General features: G+C 53.4%; 11 protein-coding genes across 11 annotated transcripts; 5 read left to right on the plus strand and 6 right to left on the minus strand.

The window, feature by feature from the left end:
* Nucleotides 1-191: 191 nt before the first annotated feature.
* Nucleotides 192-3079, plus strand: PV07_06645 (dihydroxy-acid dehydratase). Its single transcript, XM_016393640.1, has 2 exons — nt 192-2423; nt 2560-3079. The coding sequence occupies exons 1-2, from the start codon at nt 836-838 to the stop codon at nt 2976-2978; spliced, it is 2007 nt and encodes a 668-aa protein (XP_016247059.1). The 5' UTR covers nt 192-835; the 3' UTR covers nt 2979-3079.
* On the minus strand, nt 503-4997 carry PV07_06646 (uncharacterized protein). The gene is made up of 2 exons (XM_016393641.1): nt 4941-4997; nt 503-4892 (listed from the first exon to the last, which is right to left on the minus strand). The coding sequence occupies exon 2, from the start codon at nt 4888-4890 to the stop codon at nt 3160-3162; it is 1731 nt and encodes a 576-aa protein (XP_016247060.1). The 5' UTR covers nt 4891-4892; nt 4941-4997; the 3' UTR covers nt 503-3159.
* Nucleotides 4998-5111: 114 nt separating this feature from the next.
* Nucleotides 5112-8863, minus strand: PV07_06647 (uncharacterized protein). The gene is made up of 3 exons (XM_016393642.1): nt 8571-8863; nt 7783-8519; nt 5112-7735 (listed from the first exon to the last, which is right to left on the minus strand). Exons 2-3 carry the CDS (start codon nt 8511-8513, stop codon nt 5620-5622), a joined length of 2847 nt encoding a protein of 948 aa, XP_016247061.1. The 5' UTR covers nt 8514-8519; nt 8571-8863; the 3' UTR covers nt 5112-5619.
* A 425-nt stretch (nt 8864-9288) lies between these two features.
* On the plus strand, nt 9289-10808 carry PV07_06648 (protein yop1). Its single transcript, XM_016393643.1, has 4 exons — nt 9289-9615; nt 9779-9994; nt 10049-10112; nt 10175-10808. The coding sequence occupies exons 1-4, from the start codon at nt 9565-9567 to the stop codon at nt 10354-10356; spliced, it is 513 nt and encodes a 170-aa protein (XP_016247062.1). The 5' UTR covers nt 9289-9564; the 3' UTR covers nt 10357-10808.
* Nucleotides 10556-11993, minus strand: PV07_06649 (uncharacterized protein). The gene is made up of 3 exons (XM_016393644.1): nt 11605-11993; nt 11084-11500; nt 10556-11004 (listed from the first exon to the last, which is right to left on the minus strand). Exons 1-3 carry the CDS (start codon nt 11675-11677, stop codon nt 10808-10810), a joined length of 687 nt encoding a protein of 228 aa, XP_016247063.1. The 5' UTR covers nt 11678-11993; the 3' UTR covers nt 10556-10807.
* Nucleotides 11994-12544: 551 nt separating this feature from the next.
* PV07_06650 (uncharacterized protein) lies at nt 12545-14116 on the plus strand (the record flags this gene model as incomplete). The annotated part of the gene is made up of 1 exon (XM_016393645.1): nt 12545-14116. One exon carries the CDS (start codon nt 12545-12547, stop codon nt 14114-14116), a length of 1572 nt encoding a protein of 523 aa, XP_016247064.1.
* Nucleotides 14117-14736: 620 nt separating this feature from the next.
* On the plus strand, nt 14737-16101 carry PV07_06651 (uncharacterized protein; the record flags this gene model as incomplete). Its single annotated transcript, XM_016393646.1, has 1 exon — nt 14737-16101. One exon carries the CDS (start codon nt 14737-14739, stop codon nt 16099-16101), a length of 1365 nt encoding a protein of 454 aa, XP_016247065.1.
* An 86-nt stretch (nt 16102-16187) lies between these two features.
* PV07_06652 (uncharacterized protein) lies at nt 16188-17360 on the minus strand. The gene is made up of 3 exons (XM_016393647.1): nt 17189-17360; nt 17025-17117; nt 16188-16951 (listed from the first exon to the last, which is right to left on the minus strand). Exons 1-3 carry the CDS (start codon nt 17327-17329, stop codon nt 16421-16423), a joined length of 765 nt encoding a protein of 254 aa, XP_016247066.1. The 5' UTR covers nt 17330-17360; the 3' UTR covers nt 16188-16420.
* Nucleotides 17361-17694: 334 nt separating this feature from the next.
* PV07_06653 (uncharacterized protein) lies at nt 17695-18264 on the minus strand (the record flags this gene model as incomplete). Its single annotated transcript, XM_016393648.1, has 2 exons — nt 17695-18008; nt 18080-18264. 2 exons carry the CDS (start codon nt 18262-18264, stop codon nt 17834-17836), a joined length of 360 nt encoding a protein of 119 aa, XP_016247067.1. The 3' UTR covers nt 17695-17833.
* A 1160-nt stretch (nt 18265-19424) lies between these two features.
* PV07_06654 (uncharacterized protein) lies at nt 19425-19793 on the minus strand (the record flags this gene model as incomplete). The annotated part of the gene is made up of 1 exon (XM_016393649.1): nt 19425-19793. The coding sequence occupies one exon, from the start codon at nt 19791-19793 to the stop codon at nt 19425-19427; it is 369 nt and encodes a 122-aa protein (XP_016247068.1).
* Nucleotides 19448-20546, plus strand: PV07_06655 (uncharacterized protein). Its single transcript, XM_016393650.1, has 2 exons — nt 19448-20359; nt 20453-20546. Exon 1 carries the CDS (start codon nt 19812-19814, stop codon nt 20328-20330), a length of 519 nt encoding a protein of 172 aa, XP_016247069.1. The 5' UTR covers nt 19448-19811; the 3' UTR covers nt 20331-20359; nt 20453-20546.
* Nucleotides 20547-21590: the final 1044 nt, after the last annotated feature.

The raw sequence follows: 21590 nt of genomic DNA on the forward strand, positions 1-21590 counted from the left end.
CCGAAGGGGCCAAGACAGGGCGAGTGAGGACCTGGTCTGGAATCAATTAACGAGTCGCTGTGGTCAATTCAATTCCACGGCGATTCATTTGCTGGGCCTTTGGAGACTGGATCCTGCGCGCGGTCAACCAGTCAACCAGTCACCCTGTCTATCCAGACGTTGGGACGCCCTTTTATCATCATGCATCCATCAATCCCCGCCCGTTTCTGTGTCGTCTGCCCTGCCCTGCCCAGCCCTGTCATGTTCTGTCTGTCCGTCCCTCCAGGTCCCAATAACCGACGGTTGCCGACGAGCCTGCCACCACCACCACCACCTAGGTCCTCGCAACAGGAAGAGGAGGACGGAGTCCTCGCAATAGGGCGCAACCCCTTGACGAGTATTTGTTCGGATGTGGACTGCAAAAGCTTCCCAGTTCACGTCCGCCGGATCTTAATCGAATCGTCCCCCCGCCTTCTTCAAATCGGCTCTGGTGACCGACCACGCCCGTGTCAAAGGGTGTCTGGTCAGGTGTTCCTTTTTTTGGTTCTTATCCAATTCTACTTGTTACTTACTTCCCCTTCATCTTTCTTTTCCTTTTCTTCATCCTTGTTGGTTGTTGTTGGTTACTACTACCAGTGGTACCATCTTCTGGCTCTTTTCCAATTCACTCCTTCAGATTGAGATATAAAACCGTACCACGTCTATCCTATCATACCATATCATACTATACTATACTCCAGACGCCCGGGACCATTTCCACACAAGTGACGAGGAGGAGAGAAAGAGCCTTTAGACAAGGAGAAGGCAAGATTCACCACTCAAAGACGGATCCCGAGCAAAGCAGGTGTCTTTAAAAATGAGTTGCCCAAAGGAGCAGCAGCAGCAGCAACAGACTTGCGGGTCGTGTGACGGACACCAGCACCATGGCGGCCCCGTGCCAGACATGGAAGACTACCAGCTCGAACTCGAGAGCCTGCGCAAACGGACCCAAGAGCTCGAACTGAAGCTGTCCAAGGCCGGTGGGAAAAAGACGACGACGAGCAACGGCCTCGAGGACGCGCACTCGGGTCCCCAATCCCGAAAGCTGCGGTCCGAAAATTGGTTCAACTCCCCCGAGAACCCGGAAATGATGGCCTTGTACACGGACCGCTACCTCAACTACGGCCTGACGACGTCCGAACTCAACACCGGCAAGCCCATCATCGGCATCGCTCAATCCGGCAGTGACATCGCCCCCTGTAACCGACACCATCTCGAACTTTCCAAGCGCGTCCGGGAGGGGATTCGCTCCGCTGGTGGTATCGCCTTCGAGTTTCCCACGCACCCCATCCAGGAATCGGCGAGGCGGCCGACGGCGACGTTGGATCGGAATTTGCTATATCTCGGCCTTGTGGAGATCTTACACGCGTATCCTTTGGATGGAGTGGTGCTTTTGACGGGCTGTGACAAGACCACCCCGGCAATGCTGATGGCTGCCGCCACGGTCAACATTCCCGCCATCTGCCTCAATGTCGGCCCGATGCTGAATGGTCGCCTCCACGGCTCACAGGACAGGATTGGCTCGGGGACCATCTTGTGGAAAGCCAGGGATTTGCATGCCGCCGGGAAGATTGACGATGATATGATGGTGGACATGATCGCAGCTGGGACGCCCTCGGCAGGCCATTGCAATACCATGGGCACGGCGTCAACCATGAATGCTTTGGCCGAAGCACTTGGCATGGCTCTGCCGGGCTCTTCGGCTATCCCGGCTCCGTACCGTGAGCGTGCTCAGTGTGCGTATAGGACCGGTAGGCAAATTGTGGAGATGGTGCACGCCGACCGCAAGCCAAGCGACATCATGACAAGGGAAGCCTTTGAGAATGCGATTGTCGTGAATAGTGCTATCGGAGGGAGCACCAATGCGCCCATCCATCTGAATGCTGTGGCGAAGCATATTGGTGTCCCCCTTGATTTGAATGACTGGGATAAGATTGGATTTGACACCCCTTTGCTGGTGAATGTGCAACCCGCAGGCGAGATGTTGTGCGAGGAGTATTATAAAGCGGGCGGGCTTGAAGCAGTCATGGCCGAGCTTTTGGATCAAGGTAAACTCCAGCCACAAGCTCTGAGTTGCAACGGCAAGACCATAAAGGAGATTGTGGACGGCAAGCATTCTTGGGACAGACGGACCATCAAGCCCTATAGCGAGCCCCTGAAACAGCGAGCGGGCTTCCTCCACATGACAGGTAATCTCTTTGATTCCGCCATTATGAAGACCTCGGTGATTTCAGACGATTTCCGGCGCGAGTTCTTGGAAGACCCAAAGGACCCCAATGCATTTGAATGTAAGGCTGTGGTGTTTGACGGGCGAGAGGATTTCATCAACCGCATCGACGATCCCAAGACCCCGGTCGATAAGAGGACGATTTTGGTGATGCGTGGTGCTGGGCCCCTTGGATATCGTAAGTACTCCTTGTCCCTCCGTCCGAAAAGGTCGAATCGTTGCCCACTGCCTTTTCTCGCTTCGTGAACTGTGCGCAAGACAGAGACTTTGACCTCGGGTCTGTCGCAAATAACAATGCTAATGTCCAATCTCAGCTGGCGCGGCGGAGGTCGTCAACATGCATGCTCCAGGCCACGTCTTGAAACAAGGCGTCACCTCTTTGCCGTGTATTGGAGATGGAAGACAGTCTGGCACGTCAGGTTCGCCGTCGATTCTGAATGCCAGCCCTGAAGCCGCCGCAGGTGGTAACCTGGCGCTGCTGAGGGACGGAGATGTCTTGAGGGTCGACTTGAACAAGCGACAAGTTCAGCTCTTGGTCTCTGACGAGGAGTTGAAGAAGCGACGGCAGGACTTGGAGGCCAAAGGGGGATATCAGATTCCAGAGTCTCAGACACCGTGGCAGGATATCTTCCGCCGCGAAACTGGACAGCTCAATGAGGGGATGGTCCTGCAGAACGCACCCAAGTTTCAGCGCGTGGCACAGAAATGGCCTGCTCCTCTACATAACCACTGATATGCTGGGTACCGGCCATATCGTTGAAACATTGTTGGGCCGTACATCGGGTCGTAGCCAATATATCCTCCGTCACATCTCCGGAATGAAGCCGTACTGGCGCCGTCGACTTTGGCTTGACATGGTCGACCTCTTGCGCTCTCTTGTGAATAATAAGCCCATATACTTGTCCCGGCACGGATTACCAGTTCTCCCAGATGACATCCGGCAGCACTGTTCTCATGACCGTCCAGTGGCCCAATGCACTTTGTCCCTGCCATTTCTCGAGTTCCTTGGTCTGTCCGTTTCTGAGAACGCCGCCTTCTGTATCAAACTCACTCGAGGCAATTTCATGCCTTGGTATCAGAAACTCTTGCCGAGCACCACTCCCCAGGAAATCTGCCGCAACGGGTCTTCGAAATGTGATCGCCGCCTTCTTCTTCCTGCAGAAGAACACCATGTTCGTGAAGTCAACCGGCTTGACTCCAGGCGCGGGTGCTTCGTCTTCCCGGAAAACTCGGCAAGAAGGAAATACTGATGTAATCGTCCTGTAAATGAGAGAGGATGCAGGCATGGCGAGGTCTCCTGCGTAATTGATGGCTATGACTCCATCTGGTTTCAAAAGCATGTGCAGCCCCGAGAGGAATTCCGTGGTAAAGAGCTCCACGGGCTCTGCTCCACCTGTGAAGACGTCGTGGATGATGTAGTCATACGAGTCTGCCTCCGTCGCATTCGCAGTATTAATTGCATGGACGGCGTCACCAATATAGTAGCTATGGTTGTGGGGAAAGTTGAAGTATTTGATCGCGAATTCGTGGACAACCGGATCGAGTTCCATGACAGTCGTATTCACTCCATGATGGATCAAGGCTGATGGCGCAGTTCCGATTCCTAGCCCGATGTTCAAGGCAGTCTTGTTTGGGCTAGGAGATGCGCCCTCGACAAGACGTACAGCCTCGAGCATCACAAAGATAGAATAGATCGGTTCTGCAACTTTCCTATGGACTCTCCTCGAGGGCGGCGACTTCCATTCTCCACCTAGGAGACTATGATCACATCTCATCACGCGGAACCCTCGATGGTTGTCCTCCAGAACTGAGATATAGCCTGTAATCGACTCTTTTCGTTCCAATAAGGTATAATTGTAGAGAGCCAAGGTGTTGTTGAGGACCTCAGTGGTTCGCGAAAGCGTGCAGTGTGGATTTGCCACCATGGTAAAAGCGACCGCCGGTAGCGAGGGCCAGAGGATGCTATTCGGAAGAACCATCCCATATAGCGAAGCAACTAGCAGTTGCATTCCGATCCGAGAAGTGAGAAAGCCGTGCCCGAGAAGTGACGAGACAAAGCCCTTGCAAGCTCTGTGAAGGACCGAGAAGAGCAAGAATAAGCCCATTGAGGGCACAACCTCCCCCAAGGAGGAATCACGCTGGCTGGTTCTGAAGGCCTCGTCGAAGTATTGCATTGCAAGGGAGGCAGACAACAGCACAAGAGGATAGCACGTCAGGAGCTCCGTGATCAGAGGTCCCAGTGGGTTACCAAGGGTCGAACTGAATCGGAAGAGGAAGAATTGGATGCTCGGGATCCAGAAGCAGAAAGGGGTGATGGATCGTGAGATCCAGGGTGGGAGGAAACCCCGAAGGACGAAGGCGAGCATGAAGGAGGCAGCGAGGCCATATCGATGGTACAACGCCACCGGTATGTTCCCATATACTGGCGAAAGGTTCAACTGGGATATGGGCGCATAGAGGGCCGCGAGAAGAACAAGTTGTAGAGCCCGCCGTACTCTCGTGTCGGCCAAGGATGCGACCAAGGGTTTGGGTCGCTTGTCTGTCGACACCGTGTCCGTGTGTGGTGAGGGAGGCATTTTAGATTTGTGAGAAGGCGTGGTAGTCCGTGTCGTGACATTGTTGGGCGGTTTTGCTCTCCTGGCCATAGCTGTCACTGTCAGCCAAGGTATAGATGCAAGGACTAGTTACTCTTCACTCTTAGAATACAGGACCAGGTGTCGAGGGCAAAGCTCCAGGTGATGCAGTCGGTGGGTATTGAGGGTTGATGTGAAGCTGCGCGACATTCATTTCCCCGGAGCGCAGGCCGCTTTAACGTAATTTACTACACACCTGACAACCTCACAGCCTTACAACATAACAACCTGCCCTTTGACAATCATTCTATTCTCCTGCAATCAACGTTGGACTAAAACGTCACTACCGACAAACAAGAATTTTGCTCTCCAAGAAGTTGCCACAAAAAAAACCAAAAACAAAGGATTTGGGCCCCCTTGCAACACCGTTTGACCAGATCCAACACATTGAAATGTAACCGGTCATCAAGTCACAGGTGCAAGAAGATACATCCCAACCCGTTGCGCAAATCACGGGTATCAAAGGACAAAAAGAAATCCAACCTCCATCATATCAACCATGTTTGGTCAACCAACAAACCCTTTGGGCTGGAACGTCCAGCCGCGAAGAAATGTACCCTGAAAACCACACCCCATGCCACCACTAGAAATACCCATGGACCGTCCCCGAAACCGTCCCTGTCATTTCGTCGTGCAGCTCGTTCATATTCGTCTTGTTGTACCCCCGTCCCACATTCCTCAAATAGATGAATTAGGTGTTGACAGCGTCTTCTCGCTGAACATAATTAAGTCGATCTTCCACTAGGCCAATATCACCAGGCCCATGGCCGGGTCCGCCGGATCACTGCTGAGCAGCCAGTCTCTCTTGTTGAACTTGCTGGCCTCTTTCTCGGCTTCGACGTCGACATCGAGCCCAAGGTCAATCCCACTGTCGTCATGGTTCCCGGCTGCGCGGTGTTTGACTGGACTGCTGAGGCCAGTGTGAAAACTAGGCAGGTCTAAAGGGCCACCGCGTCGTAGTTCATCGAGTTCCGCATCGGTTTCGTCGTCGTCAATCTCTTGTCCCGCTTGCTGCTCGACACTAGCTGTTGGAAGAGTAGGTGAGCTGCCGGGAGCCATTTCCAATTTCACTGACTTGTGCGAGTCGGGTCCGGTTGGAGCACTGGCGTCTCCGTCAACATCTTCGACTGCCCTCTTCCTCTTCATGGCAGGAAAAGGTGCGTCCGGAGCAGTTTGGGCCTCCTTGCGCTTCTCTTGCTCTCTGTCGTCTGCCAGCTTTTGACTCGGCGAGCCCATCAGCAATCCTTCCATCTGCGTCATCCAGTCGAGCATTTGTGTGGTGAATGACTCAACAAACCACCATGATTGATAGCTATGAGCACCACCTTGCCCCATCTGCATCATGACACTTCTCCACAATCTCGTGTGCCAGTTGATCATGCATTGGGGGTGATGGCCGTCAAACAGTTGGGGCAATCGCTCCAGCCAATTGATCCACCGCTCGAGCAAAGAGGCAGGCTCATCGCTAGATTCTGGGACCAGGATGCCGTCACAAGAATCAGCACTGCCGTTGATAAAGGTCGCGTATGCGCTGGCCGCGTCCTCTTCCGCTGCATGGACCAGCGCGTCATCGATTGGATCAACAAGAGGCCTCATGTCGTGCTTCAGCACGCCCAGCATCTTGTCGAGACTTTCAGGGGGTGGCATGCTATCCTCGAGCAGGCGATCCGGATCGACAATGGACATCAGATCGAGCCACATCTGAGTTCTCTGTTGTGGGTCCTCAAGCATTCGACTCAGTTGTAACGTAACTGCGTTCGCGCCCTTGAGCTTCTTCAGCACGTGCACAAACCTGGCTGCAGGTACGATCTTCGCAACAATAACATGAACAGGGCATTTCTCTTCAAAAGCCGAGATCAGATGGCTGACCAGTCTCGATCCGATGCGGTCGAACACATTCCACACCACCTCAGGCACGTTCTGAATTGCCAAAGGAGCAATGAACCGGACAATCTGCTTATACATCCGCATATCGCATTCCTGAATCCAAGGAGCCAAGCAGGGCATCGAAAACAACTTGGATACTGGAACAGTCATTTTCCCATTGAAAGCGGAGTGGTGGTTGAAGAACGGCTTCTCCTTGCATTTGCGAAAGGCGTCAATCACATCGATGCAGTATGACCGATAGAGATGAAACAAGGCCTTGGCGATAGATGCGTCATAATTTTCTCCCTCAAGGTAAGGGTTGATGTCGGGAAAGTCAATAGGCGTATCTTGGGACGAGGTAGACGGCTGAGAAAGTGAATTAAGGGTCGGCATCCCCAGGTAAGTCGCCATGCTAGCAGGGAGATGTCGACGAATTGAAGGAAGCGCTACAACGACATTCGTAGGCATGGACTTGACGGGAAAGCGGATGGTCGGCGTGTTGATGTATTTGCAATCCAGTCGCTCAGTCTGAAGCTCTACAGGCGTCGGCGTCTCCTCCACAGCGATGTCAGCTTCCTTGGACAGGAACGCAGCACTCGGGGCAGGGAAGTCGGCTGTCTCCATGGTTGCTCGTGACATGGGTCTGTCGATAGGAGGAGTCATGTTGGCCTTGAATATTTTGTTTGCTTCCTGGACTGATCCGTGCTTTTCATGCTGGATGCCGCTCGATGTGCCGGGTCTTTCGGGCACGAGAGCATATTGTCGATCATCATCATCCATAATCAGCGAGAGATCCACGTAGTGATATTTCGATTCGCCTCGGACTCCCAATCTTCTTGTCTGGACATTGGGGAAGATGATGCGGACCAGTTTGCCGAATGATGCTGGATTTAGCGTTGGAACTCGCTCGTTACCACAGCGTTCCGTGTATCTCGTAAACACACGGTCACGACGTACGGAGTTTGAAGAACGTTGACAATTTTCTTGGAGCCTACAGCTATAAGCACGAGCAGCTGGCTCTGTGGGAGGAAAACTTACCAAAGCATGGCAAAGACTTGTTTTGCTTTCTCAGATTTGCCCCCAGCACCTTCATTCTTTTGAACTTCCACGGCGACTTCTTTAAGACTTTTGCCCTGATACTGTGCCAGGAGTCGCCGCAGTTCCTGGTCGTTAGCCACGCTGGAAGCCGTACCCTTTCTTCTTTTGGCTCCACCATTCTCGTTGTTTGAATCTTCCGGCGCAGGAGAGCCCTCGAACTGTTCAGAATGATGGCGCATGTGATGCATATGCTGAGGAGCGACAGCATATGGTGGTAATCCGTGGGGATACTGCATGGGATAGTGCTGCATCTCTTGGAACGCTTGTTGTGACATAGGGCGCATCTCATGTTGCGGCATTCCCGTGTTGGGGTCTATCGGTTGTTGGTGAAGATGTGGTGGCATATTGTGTTGGTAATGCATGAGCATTTCTTCAGGGTTAGGACCATACATTCCAGCGGCTGGGTGAGTGCCATGTTGCATGAAGAAGGTGTTTTGGTCCAAAGGCATGCTCGGCTCGTCCGGTTGCGGTTGCGGTTGTTGTTGTTGTTGTTGTTGTGGATGCTGTTGTGCAGACGGTTGGAAGGCACTGCCCACGCCGATGGACTGAAGGCTAGTTGTCGAGCCTCTGGATTTTGGACGTTGCCTCTCTCTGTTACTCGCATTATTTGGGTGTGTAGGGTCTTGCTGGTCTGGAGTTTCCTCCATGGGGTGGGTTGGCGACTGCGCCATTCCGGACTGCGCACTGATTAGCACGACGTCACGATAAAAACAAACAACTCATCTCACATGTTCTGGTCCCAAACTCTGACACGTCAAGGGGATGCAGATACCTTAGTACTCGCTATAGATATGCTGAGAAGGATCCTCGCTGGGTAATTCGGCCGATCACAACATGGCATTTGAGCGCTGAAGTTTCGTGGAGCAGATCTGTTGCGGAACGTCGCGGACGTGTATCTTGATTGTTGGGCGATCGTGAGAAGAGATGCACAATCTCGAGCAGCCGGTGAAGATGTCACGTTTTGTGGTGGGCGAGCTTGACTGCGATGGATCACTTCACGCGCGTTGGCTGTCAATCCATGTCGCTGGTTTGTGTTGAGAGTAACAGCCCGATTCGAGTTCGACAAAGGTTGTTGCCAGAGAAACAGTTTGCCAAGCCAAACATTGGCCGCCGGTCAGACAGCCAGAGGATGCTGCAAAGCTCTACTGTATTTGCCCGTCAGACGAGATCATCACCTCATTGGTGCACAGCGGAATTCATTTGCGCCGCTTGTGGAGTCACACCATCCGTATTACGTCAACCACTGGGATTTGGCCTCTGGGGGCCTCGCAGTGCAGCGCAGGTGAGTGATGGAGTTGCAGGTGCCAGGGTCAGGCGGGACTCTGTGACAGTGAGCACCCTCAGCACCGCGAGTGACCAGCCGACCTAGCTGACTAGCACCTAGCACCCGGACTGATGCACCCTCCTGCTCCTGTCGAGTCTGCAGGTGCCTCCCAGCACCCACCAAGCAGCTGCCTACCTGTCGGTGCCTATCGCCTCCATTATTCGTAGGTCCACGGTCACTCATCCACCAAACGGACCAACGTCACCTCCCTGCCCCTGGAGGCACCACCAGGTTTAAACTACATCACCTCTCCCACTACTGCACCTCTCTTCCCACTCGCACATTTCGTTCGCACTGAGATATTACCAGCAATCCAGACTCATCTGCACTCTCCATTTCCCAAATCCCACTACACCAATCTACATTCCCCGTAGTGATACCGACTTATCATTGTCAAGATGTCGTTCCAGGACAAAGCGCAGCATCAGATCTCGCAGATCGATAAGGAAGTACGTGAGGCACATGTCAATCCCAGGCTCCCAATCTCCCAATCTCCCGGCCGTCTGCTGCAATCCTCCATCACCCATCGTCTAGCTCTCCAGTGAGGGCATCATGGTCGTTACATCTCACAGAGTCGACGAAGGCGATTGAGCTAATTGATGATGCCTGCAGCTCTCCAAGTATCCCATGCTCAACAATTTCGAGAAGCAGACCAATGTTCCCAAGGTCTACGCCTTCCTCGGCCTCATCGGCCTCTACTTCTTCCTCGTCTTCTTTAACATTGGAGGCGAGTTCCTCGTCAACTTCGCTGGCTTTATCATCCCAGGATACTACTCGCTCGAAGCTTTGTTCAGCAGCAGTAAAGTTGATGATACGCAGTGGTTGACGGTATGCCTCTCATCCGACACTTTCCGATTCCAGCCATTCTGACCTTATACTTAGTACTGGGTTGTGTACGCCTTCCTTACTGTCCTCGAAAGTCTGGTCAACGCCGTCTACTGGTTCCGTAAGTCAATGCGCCTGGTAACCCTTCAGACGAGCTCGGTATTAACCACCTGTCCTCAACAGCCTTCTACTACGTCTTCAAATTCATCCTCATCTTGTGGATGGCCCTTCCCATGACCAACGGCGCCCAGATCGTCTTCAAATCTTTCCTCCACCCCATTTTCTCTCGATTCTTCCAACAGCCAGCAGCCTCCACTTCTGCCGATGTCCGAGGCAAGGCGGACGCCGCATTGAAAAGCCAGTAAGCGGCTCAAGGAATCTCACCGTAACTTTGTGCGAGAATTAAGAGCGATCGCTGCCGTCTGATGCGACTCGAGCACATAACGGCAAGGCTTTTGGCATTATGACAACGCTTGGAACACATTCCAAAACGAGATTTGATGGAAGTGGGAGTCACGGGAAACGGAGGAGCTGTCTCGAAGTTGTAGCGGGATGACCTACAAGTTGCTCAGGAAGGCTAAATCATATCATTATGAACTTTCTCGATAGACCTATTGATTTGTGTGTTGGTGGTGGCCATGGCTCTCAAGAGAACAAGTTGAGGCTAGTTATTGATCGCAGGCAGGCAGGCGTCAATTGAGGTTGAACCCAATGATATACTCAAAAAAAAAAACCAGCAACTTTTGTTGGCTCTATAATTTGTATCTCTAAGGAGAATGCATTTGTCCAGCTGATGTACTCTGCACCTCCCTAGCCTCAACTCCACCCTCCCACAAAGCCTCTCTCCACGCTTTCCTGTTGCTTGGGATTGACAAATATTCTGTACGGGAACGGATTCTGATCACTCGTGGTAATGGGGGGGATATGATCCTTGTCTCTGTTCACTATCGCGACGATCTTCATCGCGGTCTTCTGTAGGGAAGATTCCATTGCACGGCGGACTTTGATGCGGTCTGCCAGAGGATTCAGTCGGTCAGTAACACATAAAGCTGTGTCGCACAGCATGTAAGAGAACAAGATGGATAGTCTTACCCGCTTCACTTCTAGGTCTTGCAACAATAACTTGTATACACCACTCCTCCCAGCATACTTCCTCCTCGGTCTGTCCGCCACCTCCCAAGCGGCCCAACCAGCCCGTCGTGATCCCTGTTTTTCTCCTCTTGCGATCGTAAAACCGCACTACTATTTCGCCGCGAGAGCCACCTGCAGCGGCTGACGGGCTTGTTGTATTCGCCGAGAATTGTGGCGTCAACTGAGAGATGAGCAAGTCTGCGTGAGAATCGATTGCAGTGGAGATTTCAGGCGGTTCGAGGATTGAAGGGAGCGTGATGGGGAGGGATTGTGTCGAATGCGAGGTGTGCGTGTGAGACAGGGAGGAGGCGTTCGGGGTGTAGAGAGAGGGTCGGATCGGTGGGAAGTAACGGTGGAAGAATATCGTGTGTAGGACTCCTGCATTTCAGAGGCCATTTCTCAGTGTTTCCGGTCTCATCGTGAAGAAGACAGAGTAAACGTGTTCTTCCAATTCACGGCAACAGGGCCAGACCACACCGTACCTTTAACTATGTCCCTTACAAATGTTTGGTCTGCGAATACCTCAAGGATGTATTCGCGATGGCCCTGGTCCATTGTCGCAAGTAGCAATCTGCGTGCGCAAGTATATTGGGATCGATTTCGACTGCAAGATGGTGGGGTTCTTTGTAGAGTGGTACGCTCAGCGGAGTACGAGTCGGAGAGCGCAAAGGAGGTGGCAGCCAGCTAAGTGGCGCCCGGGACAGAGCGACTGTTCAAGACATGGTCATTTACAGGCTCCAACAATCGTGCCTTCAGCATCGGTAGACTGGTCGCTGCAGTATGACTCTGAAGAAAGCCACGGTGAGGTGTATTAAGACTCTGAATGTTCCTTCCATGGTGGGGTCCAGCGGGCAGGGAAGGTCATTCTCGGCTAGTAGAGGCAGGCACTACACCCGGCTAAAAGGGCCCTTTGAACAACCAAGAAAGCCCTCATTATTACGTAGTTATACGAATAAGAGCCTTGCTTACGGGCTGTCTGCTCACTATTGGCTCCAGTGGTGACCTTTACGCCCAGCGGGTTTTTGACGCTCCCCAAGTCCATCCCCCCCGACCAAAAGCCCATGCTCACGCTCGGGTACAGGTGCTCCTTTCCCAGCCTTCAGCCGAGGCACCGCCACAAGTTTCATCCGACCCATTCGACAATTGTGATCAATTGAGTCAATAAAGCTGCGTCCTGAATCTGCCTACTCCCTTGCTGTACCTGCCCGTGCTTGGGACGCTCATTCAGAGCCCTCCATCTCCTCCCCTGTGCTATTCGCGATCATGTCCTATTCAGCGGACAACTTGTACCTGAGATAAGGTGCACAGATTCCATCACATTGGTCAAAATGATATCAGCCACACGTCGCTGGCTGAAGCGGCATCGCACAGGTATAGCCATTGGCGCTGGCGTTGTTGGCGCGACGTATCTGGCCGCGCAGTATGTCCTCGGAAAGATCAATGAAGCGCGAGAGCGCATGCAGATGGACAAGATCGCAAAGGAGAAGTGAGGGAGCCACCCCCTTCGTTCGCCGAATATATACTGATTGTATCTTGCACAGCATTCGGCGGCGATTCGAGCAAAATCAGACAGACTGTACTATTACAGTCCTCGCCTTACTGCCCACTCTGACCGAGAACATCCTGGAAGATCTCCCTGTCGAACAGTTGACTCATGAGCTGCAGCAGAAGAAGGCAGAAAGATTGGCACGTGCCTCAGGAGAAGGGAAATCGGAAGCGTCGAGCATGTACGACGGCGATACGGCGAGCATTTCCAGCTTTCAGACGGGCAGCTTTATACATGCCAGTCAATTTCAGGGTGATGGGAGTCAGTCAGTGGGGCCCCGTCGGACGAAGGCTCAACTTTGGAATGAGTTGAAAGTGACTTCGATCACAAGAGCATTTACACTGATCTACAGCCTGTCACTGCTCACAATCCTCACGAGAATACAGCTAAACCTCCTCGGCCGACTAAACTATCTATCTTCGGTCATCTCGTTGGCCCAGCCTCCACCACCCGGCAGAGCGGACTCGATTTCGTTGGAAGATCATGATGATGGAAGCGCGGGTGCCGGGTTTGGGAACGACTTTGAAACAAACAGGAGATATCTGACATTTTCCTGGTTTCTGCTGCATAAAGGGTATGCACAGATCATGTCAAAGGTCAGGGAAGCAGTGGAGGAAGTGTTTGGTGGCATCTCTCCCAGCGAAGGAATCACCGCTACTCGGCTCAGCGATCTGGTTCTTGACGTCCGAAAGCGCGTTGAGGGCGGCTCTGAGCAGGAGAGATATGCCACCAGATGGCTGCCCTACGTGTTACCACCTAAAGAGGAGGAAGAAGCAGTGTTGATAGAGTCGGGGGTGATCACTCCGCCAGCAACCTCCCCAGGCTCGGACGCTCAGGATCCCGAGAAGGGCGAACACCAAGAACCCACAATCCACATCGATACGTCGACAGGGCCATTGCGGCAGCTTCTCGACGAGACCGCTGATTTGATTGACTCGCCAACATTCACGAGGATCCACACCCTACTTCTCGGGTCCATGTTTTCGCATCTAATCGACACTCGTGTTATTGCCCAACTATATCCACAACCAAGGCAGCACTCTCCGTCTTCCTCCATTTCTAGCGCACAACACCCGCGCATTCAGGAGCTTGACTCTGCCGTTACAGTCGTGCCGGGAGAGCCGCGGGTCAAGCTTGCCAATATTCTGGCAATCATCACACGCCAGGCACATGCGATCGGGAATGGGAACAACCCACCCAATGAATATGTATCTACAGCAGAAGCCGAGGTCAGAGAGCTCGAGGCTTTCGCTGCCGTTATCTATGCCAGCAATTTGGACCAGAGTCTGGAGGAAAATCGGCCCAATACCGGCGATAGTGGGCTAAGGGCGGCTGGCGGAGTTGGCGTGAGCGACGTCGGCGCTGAACCGGTCGATGAATTGATTGAAAGTAAATTGGAAAGTGCATGGACAAAGGTCGCGGGCAGTTCAAGCTTCTCATCACGGTGATGTGCCTGATGGGATCCAGTTACGAATGCCTTTGAGAGAGCAAGGAAAGGTTAGCGATGTTGGTATCACAAGGTGGCGGTATGGTCACCGTCAAGACCATTTGTTGGGCCAAGGGAAATTTCTCTGAGCATCTCTGGTGGCTACTGAGGCGAGACAGAGATGTATCTATGCTACGACACAAGGCTGACATGAGCTACGTAGAGGAGGTTCGAGGCGTGGCTGATGCCCAGATCTTGGAACCCTCGCTTCCTATATGCATTATAACTCAGGAATCCGCCGTGCAGGGCGGATGACACCAGCCCTAGGGCTCACACGTGGCCGAAAGACTTCCTTTTGGGCGTGCTCCTTCGAAGTTGATTCATTGATCTGCTTACATATGTGGAATTCCCCTGGTCGCGGAGCCTGATCTTTGCGCCGATTTGCCGACCTCCCAAAATTGTTGACATCTGTCTTCCTCCAAAGTCTATGCGCAGCAGTCGCATGCTCCGCTCGACGACAACCCTACCTATGGCCTTGACGCTCCCCTAAAACTTCTTCTTACCAAGGCCTGAAGCCCAGAGGCCGCCTCCTTCGTCCAGTACCTTAAGCCTCCTGGCGAGGCCCATGAAGTCGCCGCCGTCATGGATCGACCTATTGGCATGGGAGGCCACTTCACCAATGTATTCAAAGACGACAAGTGGCTGCAATGGCGCCTGGTGCCCTTCATCTTGATATGGGCTGCATTCGCAGTCTTGTTGCTGGTGCGCATATCTCCCCTGCCCTCCTCTGCACCTCCTACTCGACCTACTGACGTGGATTTCCCCCCGGACATTCAGATTTGGTTATTTGTGACGCTCTTCGTTCCCAACCCACGGAAACCCCACCCATCAGAGAAGACATTCACAACGGTCGATAAAACGGGCGACGTAACAGATCCAGAACCATTGCCGTGTTGGTACGATGATGCTCTACGAAAATATGTCAAGGCGAAGCAAGAAGATCCAGACAAAGATATCGACGTGGAGAAGGAGATCGAGCCGGCCGAGTTGTTCATGACACTGGTCATTCCAGCATTCAACGAAGAGGACAGACTGACAGGGATGCTGGAGGAGGCGGTGAATTTTCTCGAGACGGAGTATGGGACATCTTCCGCCACCGCGGAGGTGGACAAAGAAACAGGACAAACGCAGGCCACAGGTCCGCGGCGCAGGAAAGCGAATGGCGGTGCTGCTGCGGCGTCTGCTGCTTCGCAGTCTCAGCAACAAGACCCCCTTCGAGGCTGGGAAATCCTCCTCGTCGACGACGGCTCCACGGACGACACGCTTCTCACCGCCCAGACCTTCTCCCGCAAACACATCCTCCACCCGCACCCCCGACGTGACTCCGGGCCCTGGACGCACCGGTCCCCGACCGGCGTGAAAATCCCCCCGGGCTCGATCCGCATGGTCTCGCTGGAGGAAAACCGCGGCAAGGGCGGCGCCGTAACGCACGGCATGCGCCACGCCCGCGGCCAATACGTCGTGTTCGCTGACGCGGACGGGGCGTCCAAGTTCCCCGACCTCGAGAAACTGGTGCGGGTGTGCCGGGAGATCGAGGACGCCGAGGGCAGGGCCATCGCGGTCGGCTCGCGCGCGCACCTGGTCGACTCGGAGGCCGTGGTCAAGCGGTCGAAGCTGCGGAATTTCCTCATGCGCTGCTTCCACATGCTGCTCTGGGTCATGACCCCCCCGGCCACGGCTCGCATCAAGGACACCCAGTGCGGCTTCAAGCTGTTTTCCCGCCCGACGTTGCCCTACATCGTCCCGCACATGCACATGGAAGGCTGGATCTTCGACGTTGAGATGCTCATGTTGGCCGAGTTTGCAGATATCCCCGTGGCCGAAGTGGCCGTGGGCTGGCGGGAGGTGACGGGCAGCAAGTTGAACCTGGTCAGGGATTCTCTGGGGATGGCGTGGGGTTTGGCAATCCTGAGGTTTTGCTGGGGGACGGGGATCTTCAGGCGGTGATGGACAGGCATTTTGACGCCTATATCTCTCGATTGAGTCGGGAAGGGAGCTCTGTTTGTGTAGACTTTACAAAAGTATGGGGTGGTCATATCACGAGCGCAAGTATTAGTTTTGCACCCTCCGATCCTGCGCGCGCGAATGCTCATGGATACATCCGGGACCTTCGATGGAACGGACGGGTTTCATGAGTAACCAGCGGCATTACCAGATCTATCATCTATTGCGCAAACATGGACAATCTAGAGCACCTCGCGGTAGTGGACAACGGCAGCAAGGGGAAGAAAGCATCTTCCCATCGCTTTCGATCTCGCTATGCCATCTATGAGGGATCATTCTTGAGCACATCCTTCCACTTCTTCGCTATTTCCATGCCTTGCGCCAATGTCCCGACACGCGCATCGATCGCAAAGCCCTTGGCCTCGAGCTCTGCCAAATCATTCCACAGGTTGTCCAAGGGCAGTGTAAAGCACTCTATGTACTCACTCTCCTCCAGCTCGGGCTTTAAATTCTCCTCTTGATTCCTTGGGTTGCGCATGTCCACCTCCACAAAGATCATTTTCGTGTTTGTATTGCAGAACCCGGGGTCGTTGAACATCAGAATGCCTTCGGCGGCTTTGGCGTCGGACGGGATGGTGGCGATGTAGCCCGTCTCTTCTTTCAGCTCGCGGATGGCGGCGTCGGCGGGCGATTCTCCCGCGTCGATCAGCCCCGAGGGGACTTCGATGGTGACTTTGTCGACGGCGGGTCGGAATTGCTTCTGAAGCAGCAGGGAGGGTCCCTTGGAGGATTTGGGGTCGTCGAGGATGGCGACTACGCCGACGGCGTCGACTTTGGCATTCTGGGGTCGCGTCTGCAGCTTGAGTCAACCTTTCCAGTGTCTTCTTTGGGCCGGGGGCAAGCAACTCCTGCGGATTTCAATTGACCTGTCGCTCGGCTGATTCCCAAAGCCTTTGCTTGCCCGCCGGGTCTTCATATGTGATTTTCTTCAAGGTGATCCATTTCGCCTCGTTGGTGTTCTGGGCTCCTTTCAGCAATCAGCCACACGGCTTTGCATGGTGCCCGCCCGTCGAGGGGTCCGTGACCTTACCATCGGCTCGACAGAGAGGTTCTTGGCCATTAGCGGCGAGTATGTGGACATTTTGCTCGCCATTTGGGGCGGATAGATGCAATTGACGTGTAGCCTGTAACCGCCCCGCCGCATCAACAGAGGTAAACGAACAGTCAACATTCCATTTCAAAGGAAACAAAGGAGAAACTGCGGCGGTGCAGCGGGTTTCATGAAGAGAGCCTTGAGAGACAAGGCTAACAATGACGTATTTCACTACTCTGAATTGGGCAAGAGGCATCGCTCTCCCCTTCTCAGCCTCAGCCTTGTTGCAACCCTGTCTGTCTCGCTAAGTTTGGCAAGTCCATAGCCATACATGCCATGTTGAATGCAGCGAACGGGAAAGCATGTGGGAGATGGCAGTCTCATCTCTTGTGCTGCCGGACGATGCAGGTATCTACATCTCGAAGCAGCGCGGACGATAGACGACTTGTGTCTCCATGATAGACTATATCATCTCCTTCTTGAGCATTGCCCCATTGTTCTTTGGTGTGCACCCTCTGGCAGAAGGAGAGGAGACGCGAATTCCAACCAATCTTGCCTCCTGCGTAGGTTCGCATTCGCCTTCCCTCAACCGATCTGGAAGCGCCTCAGGTGACCCCGGCCCAGAACGAAGGTCCAGCATTCTTAGTTGGCTGCACAGGTTTCCCCCTTGCCCGGGCCCCATCCATCAGAGAAATAAGACATGTCTTGGCACCAGCATTCCCATTGTTTGGCCAGTCCTTGCTCGCAGGTCTTGGTGACTGCATCCTGTGAACATTTGACTCCCTTGTTGCTGCAAGTCATGACGCCTTCCCCGGAGCTACGCGACACCAGGTTAGTATGTTAAAGGCTGCGAATGAAAGGGACGAGGTGTTGTGGCTAGTTCCTTACCAATTGCAGTAGTCCTCACAATATTCACCGGTAACCCCAGGGCAGGTAGGACTAGAGATCTTCATGGAGCCACCCTTGATCGTCTGGCATGTTGCAATGCAGAAGTCGTCGGCGTCATGATCGTTACCAGCGCTCACGAAGGCGAAGAGGAAGGCAAGAAATGTCAGCAAGGTCGTTCCCTTCATGTCGAACTAGCGGCGAGACAGAGATACGGATGAGTAGTGGTAGCTGAAGCAGTAGTGGTCAGCTCTGATCGCAGGTCGTGTCACAGACCACAACGACTCACCAAGAATGTCAGCCAGTCAGATAGCTGAGATATTGTCGACGAGCCAGTAGGTTGTTGAGGAGTTATGACAAACAGCAGTGATTGAAGAAAGAAATTGTTTTGGTATATAAAAGGTCCCAGGTGTAACCCGTGCGTGTAGGCAGCGAAACGAAGTGTCACGACGGGGAGCGTGAATAGACTCGCGCTCACGCGCTCACGGGGTGACGACAAAAGTCACATATAGGAAGTGCACAAAGCGTCACCGGATGCAGACGTGAATGAAGTCGGTGCCATAATGAGCGTGCGCGCTGCATTTAGGGTATGCCTTTGTCGTCGGGCCACAAGCCGAACAGAGCGCAGATTTAGCGCAGACAAACCATTTGTTATTCGAACCCGTTGTCTTTATCATCTTCCAACAGTAAGCTGCCAGTACTCTCTGACGCGTGGCAACGAGGGTAAGAACTATCACAGTGTTTGCCAGTTATGGAGGTGACAACGATGATGGGTGTGTGGAGATATAAGCACATCCGCTCACACTGGACACGGGCATTCCGCGGGAACTTGCTGGTCGGACCATTCGAACATCTAGAAGTGAGTTTGATGTGCTAAGGATGATGAAGCAGTATGAAAATACAAAACAACCTTGAACGGGAGAAGCAAGAGGACGTTGAGAGGTTGTCGCGGTGGTGGAACAGTACTGTCGGGACGGGAGTCGATGATATACGGCGAGCACGGAAGGGGTTTGTCCGTAGTTTATCCGAGGTCACGTGGAAGCCCCTATTTCTCTCCTCTCCTTTGGTCTCCATGCTTGTTCAGACGTCCTCCTTCACGCCCATGATGATGATGACAAGTAAGGGGCGAAGGGGGCCAGAACACTCTCTATCGCACTATACCAAAGATGCAGTAAGAGAAGACTGAAAACACATCGCAAACAATGTGCGTGCCTGGCGAGCTTCGACATCAGCGGCAGCGCGTTGGCAGATGAGATGACTGGTGAATGGCGTGTCGCACCAATATCAGGTAAACTTGCTGCAAAGGTGTTGCGGTACTCACAGGATATGCTTCCTCAACATCTCCCGTCTACGCTCCAACCTGGGCGTCCCACACACGATGGTCATATTCCAGCCCCATCTTCTCCAGCTGCACGGCAATTCTGTTCCTGATCATCCTCACCTCCTCCGAGTCCTCTGCAAATTTGGTCCTCACAAGCGTCAAGTCCACCCAAAATTGCTCCAATCTTGCTCTATCGTTCTGCGCATTGGCCCCTGACCGTTCAAAATGCCCACCATACATAATCGCCTCCTGCATCTCGATCTCCTCCTTTGACAGGTCCCTCAGCCCGACGGTCGTGTTGTTCTCCATCTGCCACTGACTCAGCTCATTGACGATTTGTTGATCGGAATAGCTGAGCTGTCGAGGCAGAGGCCAGGGGAGAACTCTCATCTTCATGCGGTCTCGACGACGGCGATGGTTCAGTGTGCCTTTGCTAGGCCGAGCCTTGCCATGCCCAGGGCTGAGGAGCATTCGATCGATGAAATCTTGATGTCAGATATCTGGATCCAAGCGGCAAATGGCTTCTATTTCCCAGCCTTCAATCTCGGTGCTGACTCGCTGAGGCATGATATTGGAGAACTTCAACGGCCGATCGAATGCATTCAGAAGCACCCGACCATAGTTGTCCAGCTGGGGACGGAATTCTTGAGGAGCCTTCTTGCGGCGGTTGTTGATGGGTGTATACGCCCATTCTCCAAGTGGATACAACATGAAGAGTATCTCTGGACGACCAATGTGTCTGCCGGCCTGCCAATGGCGGGATGGCGCTCGGCGAATTGTGACATTCTCACCAGCTTGAAGCCAACTCGCATTGACAGCATAGAGAAAGTGTGTCTCATCAATTCTAAGGTATTTCTCACCATTGACGCTCAAGACGTCAACCGTGGACCGAAGACGCGTGTATGCGTCGGCTTGCTTGATCCTAATGACTGACGGCAACACTGGGATGGGGCTATTTCGAGGTATTTCTTCCTGCTCCTGATATTCTTCTGCTTGACGTCGTTCAACCTCTCCTGTTTCTTCAATCTTGGGCACATGATAACGTGGCGGTACAGGAATCATTGCCAAATTGTCATTTTGCTCGGGCGCGCGGACGAGAGGGCTGTCACCTTCGGGAAAACCTGCGGCGGGAGGAACACCTTGTTTGACGTCGACATCGAGTTCTATACATTCAGTGAGCAAAAAAGACTGTGAAACGTGCATCGCAGGGGAGCAACTACCTTCATCTGGCAATTTGGTGCGCTCATACGACTCCGGGTGCAGGCCAATTCGCAGATGGACGGCAAGACAATCGCGCAAACGCACTTCCTTGATGGGAAAGACTGCCCTGGCATATCCGCTATCGTCAATGACTAGGCTTGGGGCCTGTGGCTCTCGCAGGCAAAGCTTCTTTGACGGTGGTGCTTGCAAGACTACTCTAGCACGTCCATCCTGGCCGATCTCCAGCCCGGGACTGTCCATCTCTGGGACAAAGAGGTGCGTGATGTTTGCGTTCTCAAGGATTGGATTTCTGTGTCCTCGTTTCCGGTGGCTAAAAGGAGAAGATTGCAAGGTGGTGCAAAGTCAGGTTTGAAGGCAGCAATCACAACGAGGATGGGCCACGGATCCGGGTTTTGTCGTGGTACGGTGTCTTTCCCACCGAGGAGACGAGGCAACAAGTCACGTCTTGAGGCGGCCGGGGGTGTCAGGTTCCGTTTGTGAAGGTCCAGTCTACCTTGCGCATTCATCGCCGCGGCGACGAGGTGGGTGGCAGGACCCTGGATCACAACAACAACGACAACAACTACAACAACGCCGCCGGTCCGTCCTCTCTTGAAACGAAATTTGCGTCGATCTGCTTATCAAGCGATTTATATATGAAATAGGACCACTGAGATATCCATTCCCGAGAGACTAACCCCGTCATCGTCCAGGAGGCGACAACGAACCAAACACTACAATACACCTGGAAGAGTCTCCGCCCAGTGAGTGCCGTCTATGGTCCGAAGTCGGGCCATCAAAACGACCAAAGCATTCACTGACGACAAGCTATGATTCAGCCCTGCACGGGTGACAAGCTCCGATGAAACAAAGGCCATGGGGGTTTTAATCCCGCTCTTGTCACAGTAGACATGGAATGGACTGTACATCTTCACTGCTCACATCCTCGTGGAGCCCGTCACGGTCGAAGATCGAGCCGCCTCTACGCAGGCA

The sequence above is a fragment of the Cladophialophora immunda genome (assembly GCF_000835495.1).
Source record: "Cladophialophora immunda strain CBS 83496 unplaced genomic scaffold supercont1.4, whole genome shotgun sequence".
NCBI classification, from domain to species: Eukaryota; Fungi; Ascomycota; class Eurotiomycetes; order Chaetothyriales; family Herpotrichiellaceae; genus Cladophialophora; species Cladophialophora immunda.